Source organism: Oculina patagonica, chromosome 12, assembly GCF_052425735.1.
Source record: "Oculina patagonica isolate OP01 chromosome 12, crgOcupat, whole genome shotgun sequence".
Classification (NCBI taxonomy): Eukaryota; Metazoa; Cnidaria; class Anthozoa; order Scleractinia; family Oculinidae; genus Oculina; species Oculina patagonica.
This window is the reverse complement of record NC_135769.1, coordinates 22,887,393-22,906,605: the sequence shown is the minus strand read 5'-3', so window position 1 is coordinate 22,906,605 and position 19,213 is coordinate 22,887,393. Positions and strand designations below refer to the sequence as shown.

General features: G+C 40.3%; 2 protein-coding genes across 2 annotated transcripts; one reads left to right on the top strand and one right to left on the bottom strand.

Annotated features, from left to right (window-relative positions):
- Positions 1-204: 204 nt before the first annotated feature.
- LOC144631967 (transmembrane protein 104-like) lies at positions 205-10,205 on the bottom strand. Its single transcript, XM_078490555.1, has 10 exons — positions 10,071-10,205; positions 9,563-9,684; positions 8,749-8,833; positions 7,340-7,445; positions 6,088-6,149; positions 5,694-5,724; positions 4,265-4,364; positions 3,483-3,573; positions 2,764-2,857; positions 205-1,619 (listed from the first exon to the last, which is right to left on the bottom strand). The coding sequence occupies exons 1-10, from the start codon at positions 10,110-10,112 to the stop codon at positions 877-879; spliced, it is 1,476 nt and encodes a 491-aa protein (XP_078346681.1). The 5' UTR covers positions 10,113-10,205; the 3' UTR covers positions 205-876.
- Positions 10,206-10,293: 88 nt separating this feature from the next.
- Positions 10,294-15,663, top strand: LOC144632599 (N-acetyltransferase 9-like protein). The gene is made up of 7 exons (XM_078491279.1): positions 10,294-10,379; positions 10,982-11,091; positions 12,214-12,273; positions 13,589-13,666; positions 13,873-13,932; positions 14,776-14,870; positions 15,084-15,663. The coding sequence occupies exons 1-7, from the start codon at positions 10,303-10,305 to the stop codon at positions 15,228-15,230; spliced, it is 627 nt and encodes a 208-aa protein (XP_078347405.1). The 5' UTR covers positions 10,294-10,302; the 3' UTR covers positions 15,231-15,663.
- Positions 15,664-19,213: the final 3,550 nt, after the last annotated feature.

Genomic DNA, 19,213 nt, shown 5'->3' with positions numbered 1-19,213 from the left:
CCCATTTTTCGCGCCCCGCCTCGCGTCGTCCCCATTTTACGCGCGGCTGAGCTCACGTGCTTCGAATACGAACCGCGGTTTGTCTTCTATAAGTTGGCCGCTTTTTATCAAATACTATAAAATTTCAAACATGGTGCACGTGCAGCAATAAGAACTATTCTGTTCGCTGGACAATTAAGAAGAGGGCAGGACGGTAGTCTCTCGTATAATTAAATAAAAACAGAATAACATTATTTTATTAGCCCTTATTGGTTCCATTTGTTCCATACTCTCAGATTGTAATGGTAATTTATATATTTGCCACAAAAGTAAAATACACGGTAACTCAGTACAAAAAATGTTATAAATATCAAAAAACTGTAGCAAGAAGGTTCGAAAGAAACAACAAAGCTTACATGAGAAAATCAATATGTAATACATGGTTCATACTTTTTTAACTTTATTTAATTCCATGAATTTCCATGACCTAAATTTGACCATTTTTCTTAAAAATTTTATAAAATTATGTTGAATTCGGGTACGTTTTTACCCTTTTCTTAACAAAAAAACCTGCCTAATTTATTTTGTACAATGAATACCATTTTTCATGACTTTCCATGACCCACACTCAAATTCCATGACATTCCAGGCCTGGAAAATGAAATTCCAAACTTTCATGTCTTTCCAGGTTTTCCGTGACCTGTAGGAACCCTGAATATGAAATTTAAGAAAAAAGTGCTAACAGCATTAACATCGACAAGCGCTTGCCGCTTGTTTTTCCCACAGTTTGAGATTGGAACACTGTACAGTTTATATATAATTTTTTTAATTCGTTATTTTATCCAACACAAATTTAGGTATAGTAAATATACATTAATCTCGATATTTTTTAGCCAGTTATTTCCTGGTTATGATATGATTTGCAGTCACAAAAGCTATACACACAAACGCCCAGCCAATCACAAACATGATCCATAGACGACGTCCAAACGGCGACCTGTGCTTGTTGTCATAACAACCAGTCAGCTTCATGACGTGTTTCTTGCCATAGTACGCCAAGCACGCGGGGATAACATACTGTACCCCGGCTCCGGCATACGAGCCCGTTACCCCTACGAGAACTTCCAAGTTTTGCGTGATAAATGCCACGATTATCGGTAGGGTAATCGTGGCAAGTGGGAACACGATTTTGTCCACTGCCCAGGGGTATGGTCGTCCTTCGCGGTAAAACAGATTCTTTAAATTGTCGCGGAGGGTTATAGAGATGATTGGAAAGTTTGTGCTGAGAGTAAAGACCGGGAACAAAGCGAGGAAATAGCCCGTAAACTTGTCCGAGGAGCCCCAAAAGTTGAGCGTGTAGAGGTCGTTCAGGTCTTCCGCGCGGAAGGCAAAGATGGCGGTGAACGACAACAGAGCATAGAAAACCATGACGACGGCGAAGTCGGCGATGAAGAGTAGCGTGACGCGTGACTTGTTTTTCATCGGCGTTATAAGGGACGGGATAGAATGCTGACACATGTACGAATACACACAGACTCCGAACAAGTTGGGAAGCCCTGTGAAATCCGCCGGGGGAGTATCGTGTTTGACATTGCCTTTACCAATCTTCACCAGTGCGAGTACAATCATCATGATGAAGGCTGCGGAAGGAACAAGAAATAAAACCAATTTCTACTTGAGAGTGAGAGTGCAATCGGGGCAAAGCGCGGGAAAACACGTACAAACCATGCAGTGTGCCCTAACCAATAAGAGGAATCATGTTCTTTTCCCAACCAATCAGGAGCAAACCAATCGTGCCTTGGCTTACTATCAAAATCACTAGATTGGTAAAGCCACCGTTTTGGAATTTGAACCGGCGGCGGCACAATTCTTGTCACATGATTGGAAAAATTGTCACGTGGTTCGTGTTTGCGAGCGTCTTGTCAGTGGTGATGTAATGAATTGTGCCGCCGCCGGTCTAAATTACTAACGGCGGTTTTACCACTTTAGTGATTTTGATAGTAAGCGCGTTTTCCGCGTTTGAAACCAGTAACACATTGATTTGAGCTCCGATTGGCTGATTGCGTTATTTGCGTTTGTTGTGATTGGTCAGTTTAACAACTTTCATTGGTTTTGGTGCTTTTTATGAAAAACTCACGCCACTTTCTGAGCCAATCAGAAGTAAAACCAAAACCAGTCGTGACTCGCTTACTCACGTTTTCGGCTACATGCATTTCTTCGATTATGATTTGATTTACTGTATTGTCTGTGATTGGCCAGAGTGATAACTTTGGTTTTACGACTACACTCAGTTGAAAACCGCTCTGATGACTGTTGATAAGAAGAAGAAGAAGAAGAAGAAGAAGAAGATACTGCATCACACTAGACAGTAAACATGTACCGTAAATGATCTAATAAACGCCTAGGTCGTCTATTAAATTTTAGGGGTCCCAAAGGAAGCGTTAAATGTATATGAGGCGTTAATATCACAAAACAAAAAAGAATTGTAGTTTGCTAGCGGAGTAACAAAGAAAACGGAGTATGCGAATAGGACACTAATCTAATCTGCGCTAATCAGATAGCTCGATATCGATGTCTTTATCGTCATCGGGGTCAACCACGTTGGCGTCGTTGGCCTCTACGATGTCCGAGTCAAGCAAGAAACTAAACAAATTGCGTGATTTCACTTCGTGGAGCGTTTCCTTCATTTTCAAGGCGATTCTTGGGATTCTCGCGTTTGCCGTTTGCCGTATAACGTCAAGCTTTATCTCTCTAATTATCATTGACGGTAAACCCGAAACTCACCTATCCACCTCATGGCCGTAGTAAACATCTGCAAGTATTTCGTCTTCTGAACATTGAAAAACGTGAATGGTCCTAACGTGATGGTAAAAATTGCCTGGAAAAAGTTGGAACAAGTTGTTTAGTGAGGTTACAGTATATTCACCTAAATTAGTAAAAAATAGAAAATTGATTCTGGAATATCTGTTTTGAGGAAACTTCTACCATGTGATTTTCAAGGGTGTAAATTTTTTCTCAGTCCGGGAACCTGAACGCTATTTGAGTTTCCAACTAGAGTCCTGATTACTCACAGTGTTTGCTGGGCGTTTGTTGCAATTTCATGTAAAAAATTTACAAACTAATAATCTTTGGACGCTTCAACAGCATTATCTGGCCTTAAAAATTGTCATGGATAAAGATTTCCTTAGAAATGCTTGACATCAACCCTTGTTCGATCATTTTTGCCTGAGATTGCGTGCACAGACTCCAAAAGCTTAGAAAGCCACCTTAAACCATTCCAGAATTAGATTCTTATTGTCTAATCAAAACATCAAGAGCTTGCCGAAACTTGTACATCAGCTTGACGTCATCGGTGATTATCAACACCGCTGGTTGCTAAGTAACATAACAACTGTTATGACAGCCTACTCCAGTACTCTTTTCTGATTTGATGATAAGAATAAGCCTGGATGATCACGGATGGCTGCTAGAAACACAAGATAATAACAAATTTTATAACTTACCAGAAAGACTCGATAGACATTGATTTGTGTAAGAGAACTCCAACAGGGTTTAGTGGCGGAAAAAGAAGAATCATTCCCACTCAATGATCCGCTAAGAATAAAATTAAAAAAAAAATGCTATAATGAAATGATAAAAAAAGTCTGGCTCACAAGTCTTATGGATGGCCCACACAACCATTCCAGATATACAGTTTCTGTTTCATGAGTAGGCCTGTATATTACTAAGTAATAATCAGGGTTTTCATTAAGAATTGTAATAGCAGGAGAATAGTGTATAGTAACTGGAGAATGATTTTTAAAGGTTCCGCATCTTTATAAAAAAATAGTTTCAGGCCTTTGAAATTCAGCTGGAGAATTGTAGTAGAAGGAGAATTCTCCGATCTCCGATGCCTAATGAACACCCTGATTAATAGAGCGCAAGTTGAGAAACACACAGTCTATTTAATTTAATTTAGTGCCAAACAACTACCTGTCCTAGGCACTTTACATAAATATTTAATAAAGAGACTAGGAGTAATGCTACTCCGCCCTGGATGGTATGCAAGACAACCACACGTTTCATGCACCTGTAGAATTTTTTCAGGTTTTCTCAGCCATTTTACAGTATAGTACCCACCAGGTTAGAGGAACTGTGAAAAGTATTGATAGTCTCTTGCCTGATCACAATTACAGCCAGGGATACCAACTCACAGTTCCACAGACAAAATAAAAAAAGATAGTGGTACGTGTTAAAAAAAATGCACAACTGAGCTTTTCACATTTTAGAATGTTGACCATCTCACCATGCAACTTGAGTGAGGGATTTTGGAACAGCAGCTGCATAAATTGCCAAGTCGCCATACAGGTACAGGGCAATACAGAAGTAGAACAGACGTACTCCAACTATATTAAATGAGATATAAAGGTGAGATGCATTAACAGGCGAGTAGGAGGGGGGTTCGAGGGGTTCGAACGAACCCCCTTTGGAGGTCAATAATGGAGGACTGAAAACACAAACTGTTGATTTTCAGCTTTTAGCAAATAGTGGGGGAATGGGAAACGTCGCAGTATCGCAGCGTTTACATTACCCTGCAAGAAAACGCTAAAAGTTTCGGGAAAGTATTAAATTGTAAGGAGAATGGGCTCTCCTCACTGGCTCTCATGCATATCAAGTATCAGTATGCCTGTCGATCTGGACGAAATTATCAATCTATTTCAAGGCCTTCACCCGAGGATGATGCAATTGTCAAGTTTGCTTTACGAATAGTACTGTAGTGAATTAGTTAGTAAGTGGCCTCAATATATCCTAGTGTCCTAGTATTATATGTAGTAAAAATAATCCCATCGTTGAAAAATATTTCCTTGACAGGCGTTCGGGATTTGATAAATGGAGTATCAATAGACAAAAGGCGGGGAATAAAATTTCGGGGGACCCAGGTGATACGTGTATTTAGTGCATATCGACGCTTTGACGCTGCTTTTAGTACAATGACGGTGGAACCGAGGGGTGGGGGGCTTAAGCTTTTACCCTGAGATGCCTTTGCAGAACACGTCAAGCTTTTGTAAAACGTTTAGTGTACTAAGCCGGTATGTAAATGTATCGAGTTAACAAAACGCCGGAAATATTGTTGTTATGACTAAAAATACCTGTTACTTTACACTCCATCGAGTTTGAAATATTGACGTGCACAATGCTGAAAATAGCATTTCCAGGCCTCTAGATTTCAAAATATTCTGGGGCACATGCCCCCAGACCCCCCTAGAGGCTCGCGCCTTCGGCGCTCGCATTTAATAACCCCCTAATAAATATTCCTGTCAATACGAACACCCTTCCAAAAACCTCAGCTACGCGCCTGATTAAGGTTGATGAGACCTTGTTACAGCAAACATTTGAGGGTGAATAAAGTTTTATGTTATGTTATATGCTAATTGTTCTTAATTTAAAGATAATTTTATGTTTAGAGGCCTTTGAAATCGATTTAGCCCACTGTTTTTTTCAAGCTAGAAAATCTGCTTTACCAACTGAAAATTAGCCTTGCACGCAGTTGTTTTTAGGGGTGATCATGTTTCACTTCTTCCTAAAAATGATCGCCCCTAAAAACGACTGCATGGGAGGCTAACTGTAAAATTAATATGTCCAAAGAAAAAGCCATCTTGGTACCACTTCAGGGCTTATGTTCAAAAGCTTGAGGTAATGATTTGCTTAAGTTTGGCATACAACTGAATACTTACTTTTACTGAAAAACATGTTAGCCATTTGACCCTGTAAGCAAAAGAAAGCAATGATGATTAGAATACTGTTTTATAGTGTCACAGACTCAATCTCATCTTTTCATTTGGTCAGCACAAAGAATGCAGACTCTGGCCAAGTCTGATGAGGGGGTCGCAATTCATGGGCCTCTGGTCTTTAACTTTTATGCTCAAATTTGTAATCCCGCATTCTCGGTGCTAGCCAAAAAAAGTGGGTTTGAGGACAAGATTATCACAGACTAACTGCAATAAGTTATTGGTTAATTGAACCAGCCACGTTATTTAATTTCTACATCACCTGGAAATCTATTTTTTTTAATGTACAATAAACATATGTAACAATAAGATACAGATCTAGAGCATACATGATACTTACCATTTCTACCTTCTTGGATATATCATAGAGGTCATGTTTTAGTTTGGCACTGCTATCAGCATCTGTTTAAGAAAAAAACAATACAGTCAACTCTCTCTTAAGAGACATCTCTATAAGATGGACACCTCTGTAAGACGGACACCTGCTGTTGGTCTCATCCCTGCCGCTTTTCAGTCATTTTACTGTAAATAAACTCCCTATAAGACGGACACCTCACTAAGATGGACAGTTGTAACCGGTCCTGACGGTGTCCGTCTTAAAGAGAGTTGACTGTAATTATTATAATTGTGTTTCAGGGTTAATGTGAACAATCACTAAAACTGAATGTAATATTTCATTAAATGAACATAGGAAGGGTAAAGTATTCCCTAACTAGTGGCAGGAGGCTGCCACCAAATGTATTAATAAATGTTGAACTTGCATTGGAACCATGGAGAACAACGCCAACTCAGTAGTGGTCAGAGTGGTAACTTCAGCACCTGCTCACTCAGGATTTCAAGTCCTTCACTCCATACCTGCCAACCCCCAGAGTACAAAAATCAGAAGAGATCTAAAAAATCTTTGCATTGTAAGAAGGTCATTTTCAACTATGTCTGAATACTACCCGCAAATCACCCAAAGGCCTTCCAAAGGTTTCAGAGGGTCTCTCAGTTAGAAAACCGCGCCAACTGTCTACCATGTATTGTACAATTTGATTGGTTTATTTCTGACCAATTACAATTCTTGTTGGATATATATCAATTTGAATGCTCTGTTTTCCATGTTCTGATCGAGAACAGCTCAAATAAGAGCATTAAATCCACTTCTTGTTTTATTTTCCTTTTTGAAATCTCGAAAATAACGAAATCAACGAAAAAGTTTTGAAAAAGCGATGGTAGGCATTTCCTGGGAGATTCAGTGGTGCTCTAACCAGGAGACCGAGAGATTTTATTTAAAACTTGGAGACTCCAGGGAAAACTGGGATAGTTGGCAAGTATGATCACTCTGAGCATACAATGTGCCCTCGCCTGCATTACAGTGTGAGTTAATGGACTGAAGCATCTGCCTTTAAACCTGTTCATAGGTTCATTTATGCTATTTTCCTTACATTTTCTCTGTTAGTTAAGTAGTGTTAACACTTGTGTTAACACTTCATTTCAATTCAAAACAACTTAAAACTATGATCAAAAATAGTCTGGAATGGCCCAATTAATAAAATGAGGTAATTGGCAGTAAAATGTTACAGAATTAAATGGCTACATGATATACTTACTAATTAATAGCGGCTCTTCCTCATCAGGGAAAAGTGAATTATCAGGGGATACTTGTACAGCTGCTCCACTAACAAGAGCTGAGGAACTGAAATCAGAAGGCGGTATCTACAGGAAGAAAACAAATTCAAGAGGGATGAATCACAGGGGGCCCATACAAGTGGCGTGACTGGCCCCTGGGATAAATAACATCACTCACGCTTACTCATTGTCAGGTCAATTATCACAAAACGAGTTTTAAAGATAGTCAATTTTATTGCTGGACACCAAAGGGGAGTGTCCGTATATATATGGAGGTGTTCGTATAAAATTATTATATAGAGGTAGACATTATTTGTATCTGGTTTCTCTGGGACCAATACTGTCCATTATATTATATACCGTAAAGTTCCGTGTATAAGCCGCACCCGTAGATAAGCCGCACCCCTGATTTGGAAGCTCAAATTTTGGAAAAAAAATGTACAGACAATAAAGTTTGAAGTTCAAGTGAAGTTGAGAACTCCAACCAGAGATGTTTCCGTAGATAAGCCGCACCCCTGATTTTTGACTTGAATTAAGAGGAAAAAGGTGCCGCTTATACATGGATCTTTACGGTAGGTAAAGTAGGTAAAGTCTGTGTCTGAGCCAAGTGGCTCATACAGCCAGAGCTTATCCCAGTTTCTGTAGCATTAAGCGACTAGGAGTATTGCTACTCCCCCCTGGATGGGATGCCAGTCCATCGCAGGGATTACCCCCCAGGAGTAAATTCGCCTGTACCCATTTATACACCTGGGTGGAGAAAGGCACTATGAGATTAAAGTGTCTTGCCCAAGAACACAACGCAGTGCCCCAGCTTGGACTCGAATCCGGGCCATTGGACTTGGAGTCGAGCGAGCTAACCATTAGGCCACTGCGCCTCACATGTCCATTATATAGGTGTCTGTATTGTGGAGGAGTCCATAAGGAGAGTTTCAACTGAATGTGTGTTTTTTGTCATGGTCCTCCACACCTGGTCTATACCACAAAACTCTATTACATGTACATCAATCCCTTCCCCTCCCCCTCCCAGTAGAAGTCATTTTTTTGCAAGACCTTTAAAGAGGGTGGGTGAGGGACTAAATTGAGAGATTATTAGAGGGGTGGAATTACTTTATAAGTCATACGTCAGTTAAGGTACAGTTTTATAAAAGAAGTACTGTAAGTACTGTCTAGTAACACATTTTCACAAAATAGTAACAATAAAAAGTACCGGTAAATACATGGTGGATTTCTTTGTTTTCTTGTCTATAAATTGTCATAATGTACCATTTTGGCAAAGGGAGAGGCTTATCTCAAAAATTGAACATACAAAGGGGCTAATATTAGGGAGGGAAGCTTAATAGAAAGAGGGGGCATTAAATAAAATATCACAAGTAATATGGCCGATACTTACAGAAAGACTCTTTTCTCTTTCTCTGACCCTTAAAACAGCATTCGCAGCAGCCATTGCTTCAACCATAAATGTTGTTGTTATAAAACTGCAATAATGATTATAAATAATGATTGATTACAAGTATTACTATTAATTTTAACAGTACTTCTCAATTTCTCCAGGTTCCTGCCACTTTGGGAATCAACACTTTCCACTCTCTCTTCTCCTACCTCCCGTAAAGTTTCTGCCCATCTACTCCCAGTTTCCTGCTGCACCCCCACCCCACCCCTGCCATACCCCCAGCCCCCCCCCTAATTAACTCAAGCTTAATTATTATAGAAAAAAAATATAACAGTACTTACTTTTTTTTGCCCATAACCTCGTATGTTGTCAAGTGGCTACACAGTCATAATTATGAATATTACAAAGTTAAACACTGATACCTTCATGGGGCTACGCCCCTACACAGTTGCTTAACTTGAATAAGCGACTGTATATCAGGGTCGTAGCCACTGTTGAAAAGCTCATAACCAAGTGGCAGGTTATTATGCAGTTGATGCCTGTATATGTTGCCTTAAAAAATATCACAATGCACTCATCTGAAGGCTTGAGCAACAATAGGTCTGAACACCTTAAGTATTATTTATAATTTAACCATCACATGAATGCCGTGTGAATCAATTTGCATTTAGTAGACTAAAGACATTCAATTCTTGACAGTAAGTATCCTTGTGTTTTAATAAACAAGTGTTAGAATTCTGTGACACACCTGTTTAAATCCTCATAGAATCAAACACATGACTGGTTTTCAAGTAAAAGATGTGAATGAGCTTACCTCATAAAACACAAAACGCCGGTGAGAACTATTGCAACCAGCCAGCCGGCATTTGAAAAAGCCTTGGGCATAGTCAAGGCTCCAACGCCGATAATCAGATTGAAAACATATATAAAGGCAACCTGATTTAAAAGAGGAGAAAATAAAACAATTGTTCAATAAGTTTGACAGTAAACGTACGTACAAAACTGTCATTGTTTAGGTAGAAATTTTATAGCAGCCTTCCTCAAGTGCGCCGTCACAATTTTCTCTCTGTTCTGACATGAACGCTCTCAATTTTCATCTACGGTCTATTAAATCGAAAAAGATTTAATTAAATTAAAAAAGAAACATTTCTTTCAAAAAGCATGTCATTTACGAAGAAAAACAACATCGGCAACACAGGGAGAAAATGTATTATAGCGCACCGACAACGAAGTGAAAGTATTGAACACGACGCTTGCTTGTACGCGCGCAGTTGTGTGCGATATTTCTCCTATTTGATGGTTAACAAAATCGATATACTTACTGGCGAAGAGTAGAGAGAGCCTGTTTCGGTGACAGCAACCATATTCACTTGAATAATCTCAAACGAGATCGCTATGCTGTTACTGTGTTTAGCCGCAAAATAATCCTTGAAAAAATTACGACACAAGTCACAAGACTTTACTTCCGGCGCGTGACCAGAGTCTTGAGTGGAGACTGGGAATGACTTAGTTGGTGATTATTACTTCATGTAAGCCTACTTGAAATCATCAGATATGAGAATCAACAGTGAAACAGTGTTGGAAGGAGAGAGGATTGTTTTAGTGCCCTACAGGAAAGAACATGTTCCAAGGTAATAAGTTGAAGCATTAAAGAAGTATAAAATACATTTGAAGTTGGTGGCATGTGTTGAATGAAATGATTTGGTAAATTACTGCAAAATGTTGGTTTTTGATGAGTTATAAAAGCAAAAAATCCTAAAATGTGGTTATATAAATTATTTGTATATATAAAAGTGGCTAGAGCTTGCCCTTCAAGGAGAGGGCCATTCTATTAAATGTCCCTCCCCCTCCCCGCTGTATGGATGAGATTTTCTGACGGGTTCAAAAAGTCATTATATTTCTGAGGAGGTTGCTTTTGAGGCATCTTTTGATCTTTGAGATATTTCCAAAGGGATTGAGTATAAAAATAATTAAAGTTGGCTTTTTCCGGAGGGGGTAAAGAAAGATTGGGTTATTTCTGAGGGGGATACCATGACGGCACCTTGACCTTTTTTTTTAAGAGGGGAAATTTTGACTTATCACATCCATGGTGGTTGGGGGTGCCATATATTAGTAAATGGAATGGCCTGAGCCATAATATATACTAGCTTGGGATCTGCCCCCATTGTCCATACATCTTAATGGTCAGGGACAATTTGTGTACCGTATTTTATTATTGATGTATATGTCTCAGATACCATGAGTGGATGCAGTCACCAGAACTGTTGGAGCAAACAGCATCTGAGAGACTTACACTGGATCAGGAATATGAAATGCAACAGAGCTGGTTCCAGGATGAAAATAGTAAGTATTTTTTTTTTACCTCAAAATTAATTCCTGTCTTTCCAAAACAAGCTGGACTACTACTACTAATAATAAATGAACTGATTGGCTTTCAATTCTTACGTGGCATGCTGACTCAAGATTGTAAACCGTCTGTGTTCGAGCCTAGTGGCCCATCCGGCTAGCGCTTATCACTGATCAGTCTTTGTAGCAATTTGAAGCAACTACAAGACTTTTTCCTACTCCCCCCTGCAACAGGATGTTTCAAGTCTATGACAGGGTTAAGCCCCCCTCTCCCTCCCCCCCACCAGCATTTAATTTGCTAGCCGGTACTCATTTATATGCCTGCATGGAGAAAGGAACTGAGAGTTAAGTGAGGAACACAACACAATGACCCTGGTTGTAGCCTTCTTGGCTCAAGTTTCACCTGCCGAGAAAACCTCTCTCGCAGGCTACCTTGACTAGGGATTGAACCCAGACCACTTGTTCTGGAGTCCAGCCTGCTAAGGGAACAAAACATTATTATGCTTGTAAGCTCATGAGGCCAGATGAGAAGTGATAGTAAGACTGGGTGAGTTTTGAACTATTTAAGCCTGCCTCTGCCAATAAAAAAATAACTTAGCCCCTATTTAATCTTACCACAGTCCTAACCCTAACCTTAAGGCTTGGTTAAAAAAATTTTTTGATGATGGTCAATGAACTCCTGAGGGGTGACAGATTAAGGATAATAGTGAAGCACGGGAGGTCTAAAAATAGAATGCAAATAAATATAACCGCCACGAGTCTCAAAAAACATCAGCGTGTTCTGAGAGAAAAAGTAGGAATCTAGGCGAAGTTTTATGAACGTATTTTAGGAACACCGGCTGTTTTAGAAAGTGTTTTAGGAAAATCGTCCGCAATTTCAGTTTGTTTGTCTGAGTCATGACGTCACTCGTGCGCTTCGCTATTAAAGATGAAGAGGGATCCTGTGCGAGGAGGTGGTAGCTAAAATGAGTGACAATGGGCTAGACAAATAGCTTAATGGTAATTCCAAATCTGCTTTACGTACCCTGATCCAGTTCAGTGTGGCTGAATCCAACCAGGTTTATATTCTGATGGTTTTTTTTTTTACCTAATAAATTATCTCTTGGTTTTATTTTCTAGAGTGCACATTTATCATCTTGGACAAAAACAAATGGCTGCAGCCAGAGATGACAGAAATAGGTTTGTGAACTTTTTATAAAAAAATCCAAACAATGATGTACCAGTATGAAACTTAAGCCACATCAGTTTTAAGGGGGGGGGGGACAGGGGGGTCTGAACCTCCCGCTTCCCGTACCCTTTACTCCCGCCTCCCGCCCTTTCCGTAGCTTTTCTCTCCTGTTTGTTCCATGTCTATTGCGAAATATAATGAAATGTTACGAAATTTCACTCGTTTTCTCCCGGTTCCCACCACCTTAAGAATCCCGCTGCCCGGCCTCTCTCCTCCCGCTTCTCGCCCCTTTTCTCCCGGGCTCCCGCCCCCCTGTCCCCCTCCACTTTTAATGCAGTATATATACTACAACAACAAAGGCTTGATTTTCACCACTCTTGGGTATTGTTTTTTGTGGTACTGATAATATGAAGCACTTCAAGAAGGCTAAAAAATTCATACATAAAGTTAGGGTCATAATTTAAACTTCAGTATCTTGAACAGCATAGCATTTCCTTGAGTCATTTTAATCAGCAATTCAGAGGGGAGAAAAACATGAAGTGGTAAATCATTTTCTACCCTAAAACTCTCTCAGAGCCTAAGTTTGCTATTTGCACATGTTAAGCCCTACTGTAGGGTACTCCTTATAGTGGACTATATCAGCTGCACTTGAGGGAAAAAAAAACATTAGCCAGGGTATGTGAAAGGGGTATCATTTTCTGTCCAAGGTATATAAAAGGGCTACCTTTTCTTTAGAAAGGGAGGCGCGGTGGCCTAATGGTTAGCATGCTCGACTCCGAGTCGAAAGGATCGGGTTCGAGGCCTGGCCGGGGCGCTGCGTTGTGTTCTTGGGCAAGACACCTAACTCTCACAGTACCTCTCTCCACCCAGGTGTATAAATGGGTACCGGCGAATTTACGTACTGCTGGGGGGTAACGCTGCGATGGACTAGCATCCCATCCAGGGGGGAGTAGCAATACTCCTAGTCGCTTAATGCTACGGACACCGGGATAAGCTCTGGCTGTATGAGCCTCATGGCTCAGACACAGACTTTTACCTTTTCTTTAAAAAAATGGCATTTGAAAGGGTAAGTGCTTGCACCTTGGGGCAGAGCCTCCCCGGTGGGGTTGGGGGATTGCATGAGGTGTATCCTGTGGAAAACAGCCACTTTTTGGGAAAATCCCATAAGTCTATGAGTAACAGTTAAATGTAGTTCCACTTTATTACATGACTGTATATCACCCCCCCCCCCCCCCCCCGCCAATATATCCCACTAACAGGTGCTTAGCATTTAACTCATTATTATGATAAACTTAGTGAGTATGCAATTTGTACTCTTGTTTGAAGAATGCATGGCAGGCGATGTCAATTTGTTCTTTGATGACTGCCAGCAGGAAGTTGCAGAGATCGAAATCATGATAGCAGGTACAACAACCTTTTTTCAAGCTGTTTCCCTTTTTTAACTCAACTCTGCCCTCCTTGAATTGTGCGGAACAAAATTATTAAAGCCACCAAAAAAAAATTTACAACCTCCTTAGCTACATTTAGAGGAGATTCTTTTCCTGAAAAAAATGTATTTCTTCACTGTCGCAAATGTTTATTACACCGTTTCCAATACCTTCACTCAACAGAGCCATCTTGCAGAAGATGTGGTCTAGGAAGAGAAGCTCTTCTTACTATGATGAATTATGGTATGGCCAAAAGCAATGTTTTGTAACTATAAATGAATGTACATCCATATCAGTTAACCACTATTCCAGCAAGGTTTGACTTATGCAATTGCATTACATGTAGTGTGATTCAAGGCCCAAGGCCCTCTTTCGATGTTTCGCATGCTGACAACCAAAAATATCCATATCCACTGTCTCTATGGAAGGAGGAGGAGATTGAAGGTCTCAAAGGCCAAAATTTTTAATAAAAGTATGAAGTTAAAATTTAATTCCTGGAGGGTGAGAGAGCCCCGCCCGGGCTCAAATAATATTCTTCTGAGTTGTGGGGTATGGCAGATTTTTTCTGGAACAGTACAATAGTTCAATAGTAACACTCTTGTTATGATAATAATAATGCATTTATATAGTACATTTTCTTTATGTATATGTTTAAGTGCGCTGTTTACATATATACTGTTATTTACTACACACAAAGGCCAGACCACAACACTGGAGCTTCATGCCCTATTCTTTGCGAATAGTGTGTTGGTTCCTTAACGTCTCCAGCTACAAGACTAAGGATACAGGAGACGGGACCTACGGTTTATCATCCTTTTCTGAGAAGACTAGAATGTCTAACCATTTGTAGATGTTATTACAAAGGCAGCACATTCTCCTCAGTTATTTTAAGACCCTGAGTGTTGGTCCGGTCTGGGGTTCGAACCCTCGACCTCCCGCACAGCAGTCTGGCCCTCTATCAACTGAGCTTACCAAAGTATGCTCCTTGTCATTAGCAATCACTTGTATAGAGATCCACATGAATACACTTGTATACAGGTAACATCACGATGGCATAATTTTCTTTTTCACTTTTTTGAACTGTAGGTGTCACCACCTTAGGAGTACAAAAATATGTAGCAAAGATTGGTTGCGGCAACGAACCAAGTTTAACACTTTTCCACAAACTAGGATTTACTGAGGTTTGGTTTATAAACTCTTATTTTCCACATAGTTGTAATACGTGTATATAGCAGTTTTTGACTTCACTACTGCTAACAGAGGCTGTAACTTGCTTTGCTCTTACATTTGTAAAGAAGTCCATTTATTGGGACTTGTCGGATGTGATATTGTTATTCTCAATGCCATCAAAAAAATGCGCTAACGAAATTGAGTATTTTTCTCGTTGATTACAGGTTTCCGTAAGTGAAGTGTTTAAAGAGATAACCCTAGACATGCAAGTAACACCAAGTGTCCAACAACGGCTTGCGCAGGAAACAAATCATATTCGTCCTCACAAATATCCCTACAGACCAGCCCAGACCTCAGACGAAAACGTGTGATTGATAAAAAACGTCAGTGGTTATTGCCCATAAAGACGTGCTGAAGTCACTTGACAGTTTCTTTGCCTTGCTAAACTAGTACTACTACGAGGTGTTTCAACCTGGGGGAAAATCACGAGACTCAACACTCAAACAACAGGCTTGCTTCATGTTGAAGACGCTGTAGATTTATACTGCGATTTCAGTAGTTTCCGTTCAATCACGGGTCTGTCACATTGTCACAACAACAGTCAATTCCCGCCTTGAAATTTTGACTTCAGTCCATCAGTCACAGGTTAACGGATATTTTTAGAAGATGTTGTACATTGATTAGGTCGGGGAACACCTTTTCCCGTCTGATCTGAAATACCACCACGTACCAGAACCAGTGGCCATTTCATTACGAAAGGACTAAAATCGTCAAGACACTGAATAAATGATTGCATTACAATTCTCTGCAGTGTTATTTGTCTTGGGCTAGATACTAGCGTTCTTGAACGGAGAGAATACGGTGTCTCTACTAGCCCCTCCAGGTGATTGGTTGCCGGGTTGGAGAACAGTGCGAATAATATCAAGTGGAAGAACAAGCGGTAACATTTATTATCGTTTTTCCTCCGTTCTTTGCGTTGCTCGCTAACCAAACGAATACCTGGAACAAGCTCTCTATAGTATATTCTACTAGTCTTCCAACGGTCAAATATCTCGCGTTTGTACGTTTCTTATGGAGTTTTTTTCTCAGTAGAAAAGGAAGATTCCCAATCGTAAAGCCGTCTGTAGTACATTGTATTCTACCTTTCGTATCTTTTTAGGTCCACGTGTAATTTGTTAGTGATAGGGTTAGTGTTAAGCCCGGGCCAAAGAGAATGAGAGTTGATGAGAGTTTAAACTCTCACTCTCGTTTGGTATGGAACTCTCATCGACTCTCATGCGCTCTCATCAACTTTGAACGTGCTCAAATGTTTCGTGAGAGTCTATGAAAGTTTGATGGGCTCTCATTCTCGTTTGGCACGAGTTGATGACAGTCGTTGCGAGTTGACGAAAACTCACATGAGAGTCAACTCTCATCCTCGTTTGGCCTGGGCTTTGAAGTTTTTCCCGGACCTTCATAGCAAGCGCAATCAGCTCTCTCACTTCCGGTGCCATTAAATTGTGAGCACTATGAAGTGTTCAAAACACTTTGTTACTTTATCGTCCCCGAAGGGAGGGAGTTGCCTCGCTCCAGACTTCTTCGTGCAGAAGCCGCTGCAAGATCCTGCTCGGTGCGCGTGGAATTATTGGAAAGCACAAAGCCTCGCACCCGTTTCCCGCCATTCTCGTCCCTAGCCTGTTCCAGGCGGAAACAGGCTATCTCGTCCCCAGAGCCGCTTTTTCCTCTTTAGGCGGAAAAGCCTGGGGCACGAGGAAAGAGTGACTGGGGACTGGGGAATGTATATCTAGCCAATCAAATCGACCGTTTCAGATTCCCTTATAACAAAGGGATTTTATAACGGCTAATTTGATTTGCTTAATTTTAAATTTTCTTTGTTAAAGATCTAGCCAATTAAATCATGTATCCCCAGAGCCACTTTTTCCTCGTGCTCCAGGCTCTGCTGGTTAAGAGGGACAAGCGGTTCTGGGACGAGAATGATTTCCCGCTTGCAACGCAATCTCGAGCCCAGAGTGACCCCCGGCTCCGCGATCCGTCAGCGGTTGGTCAGCGGTAGGGTCGCCGGGACTCACTCTGGGAAACTGAATAATAATTCAGTGTTGTTACTGGTCCTCACAGAACAATAGAAATCAACACGGAAGTCTGAAAATCTTCCCCGGAAGTAAACCAAACCGGAAACCCTGGAAAAACATTTTTTGTTTTATATGGTCAAATGTTCAGGTGTATCACCTTAATTTTGTAAAACACCTAAGAACTCGTCATATGGCGCTACATAAATGAAGTATTTTCTAATTCTACCATTCTTTTTGAACTCAAAAGATACCTTGAATAAAAAAGGACTTCCTTTAAACGTCAATTCTGAGCGGAGTTTTAAAACAACGACGGCGTCACCAAGGACAAGGTCCATTGAAAACTCAATTTATAGTTGACTTACATATCTCGCTAGAACTACTGTTTTCTTTCAAATCTCCGTTACGGTTGAAAAACTGAATATCGCAGACAGTGCTCGATTGAAAATAATAACTAATAACGCAGAATTTGAACATTACGCGTTGTTGTTTTGCTGAAAAAAGGAATTGTACAATTGTGTGCACGTGAATTGTGCGAATGTGTGCACGAGCTGAGTCGCCAAAATGCTAATTACACCTTTTGAATAGCGTTGACCGGTGTGGCCTTTAACGTCTTTATTAATATTACCGCCATTTGACAAGGAAAAAATTATTTGCTCGAAAAAATGCAATCTATCATGAAAAGATGCGCTGTCAGCGAGAAGCCTTTGAAATATATGGAAGTCGCCAAACAAAACTTTTTGTCAACAGAACAATAGCTTGTCCGTGCGTTGTGCATTATGTAAATTTCTTCACTGTCGTCCGCAAAACAACAACGAACACATGCACACAGTCAGGCGGAATCTTGGAAGGCAAACAAGATCTTTGATTTAAAACCAATATAGCAGTATGCTCAAGAAAGAGACTAACGGAAATCAAAACACCAGACGCTCTTTTGTTGACTCTCTCTTTTGTTAACTGCAAAACGTTTTTGATACTTTTGTTGCTTCGATAAACACCAGTTCTGTCGATACGGTGTTAGAAATAGTTCAACTTTCTCAATTTACTTCCGTTCTGGGAAATTTACTTCCGCTTACACCTGAGAAGAGCGCAATAAAAACCGGAAGACAAAGGTTCTACCTGAAATCGACCTGAAATTGATCTGATCAATTCCAGTTTCCCAGTGTCCGTCCCATACCGCTGACCGACTAGACGGACTCTGGGCTCGAGATTGCTTGCAACGATACTTCATTCTCGTCCCCATAGCCCTTTCGTTTCTCTTAGCGGCTGGGCCTTGGCACGAGGAAACAAAGGGCTCTGGGGACACAGGATTTCCAGTCCTAGATTCTAGGACTTCCGGTCTTCATGTATGCAGGCATGACGTTTCAAAAGAATGTATGAGAGAGTCGTTACCTTTTCGACTTCCGTTTAGGAATTCTTTGTTCCAAACAGCCAATCAAAAAAATTCGAATTAATTCAATAATCCTTTGTCCCCAGAGCCCTCCGTTTTCTCGTGCCAAGCCGGCTAAGAGAAACGAAAGGGCAATGGGGACGAGAATGACGATACTTCAGAACAACGGTACCTTGGAAGGGTATGAGCAAGAGAGAGAACTTGAAGTATTCGACAGATCCCAAGGTTTGCTGTTAGTAGTAAATGCCTTAATCAGCAAAGCATTTTCAAATCGGTTAGTCGTGTAAATCTTTTTTTTTTTTTCAGTGATCATTCTAACCTTGTTTCTTGGGATTTTCTCGACTTTACTTTCCAAGATGGCAACATACCCATCCATCCTCTCGGAAAGAAGGGTTGAATAGGTCCTGGAGTCCTGGACACAAGTTTGTGACCTGGTGCGATCTTTGAGCTTCATATCAGCCATTTTATTTGACAATGGGCATTTAACAAACCACAAGATCCACATTACAAGTCCTTAAATTTTATTACGTTGTATAATGAACCAAGTTCATGAAAAATATAAAATTTGATATACAAGCAACATAAAAAATACAACCATCGAATATTCATTTATCTTTGAATACCACAAACTACATTAGAATTTTACTTAAATTTTTTTGTTTACAACTGCTTAAAACTTAGTACGGCCTTGCTAGAAAAGAAACTATCAATATTTGAAATTTGCTATAATATAAAATTCTAAAATAAAATTCTAAAATAATAATAAGAACGGATTACTTTGTAGCTATCAACCTCTCAAATATCTATTCAATTTGAAAATTAAATTTCGTACAATGGACGATACTTCTCCTAGCCTCCCACGCAGTCGTTCTTAGAGGCGTACTTCTCCAGACAACAG

Excerpts from the sequence above, each read along its gene's own strand:
- LOC144632599 (XM_078491279.1), top strand. The coding sequence starts at position 10,303 with ATGAGAATCAACAGTGAAACAGTGTTGGAAGGAGAGAGGATTGTTTTA. Across the intron at positions 12,274-13,588 it reads GCCAGAGATGACAGAAATAG|AATGCATGGCAGGCGATGTC; the intron begins GTTTGTGAACTT and ends TCTTGTTTGAAG. Across the intron at positions 14,871-15,083 it reads ACAAACTAGGATTTACTGAG|GTTTCCGTAAGTGAAGTGTT; the intron begins GTTTGGTTTATA and ends CGTTGATTACAG.
- LOC144631967 (XM_078490555.1), bottom strand. The coding sequence starts at position 10,112 with ATGGTTGCTGTCACCGAAACAGGCTCTCTCTACTCTTCGCCA. Across the intron at positions 8,834-9,562 it reads GGCGTTTTGTGTTTTATGAG|TTTTATAACAACAACATTTA; the intron begins GTAAGCTCATTC and ends TCATTATTGCAG. Across the intron at positions 7,446-8,748 it reads AAAGAGAAAAGAGTCTTTCT|ATACCGCCTTCTGATTTCAG; the intron begins GTAAGTATCGGC and ends TTCTTCCTGTAG.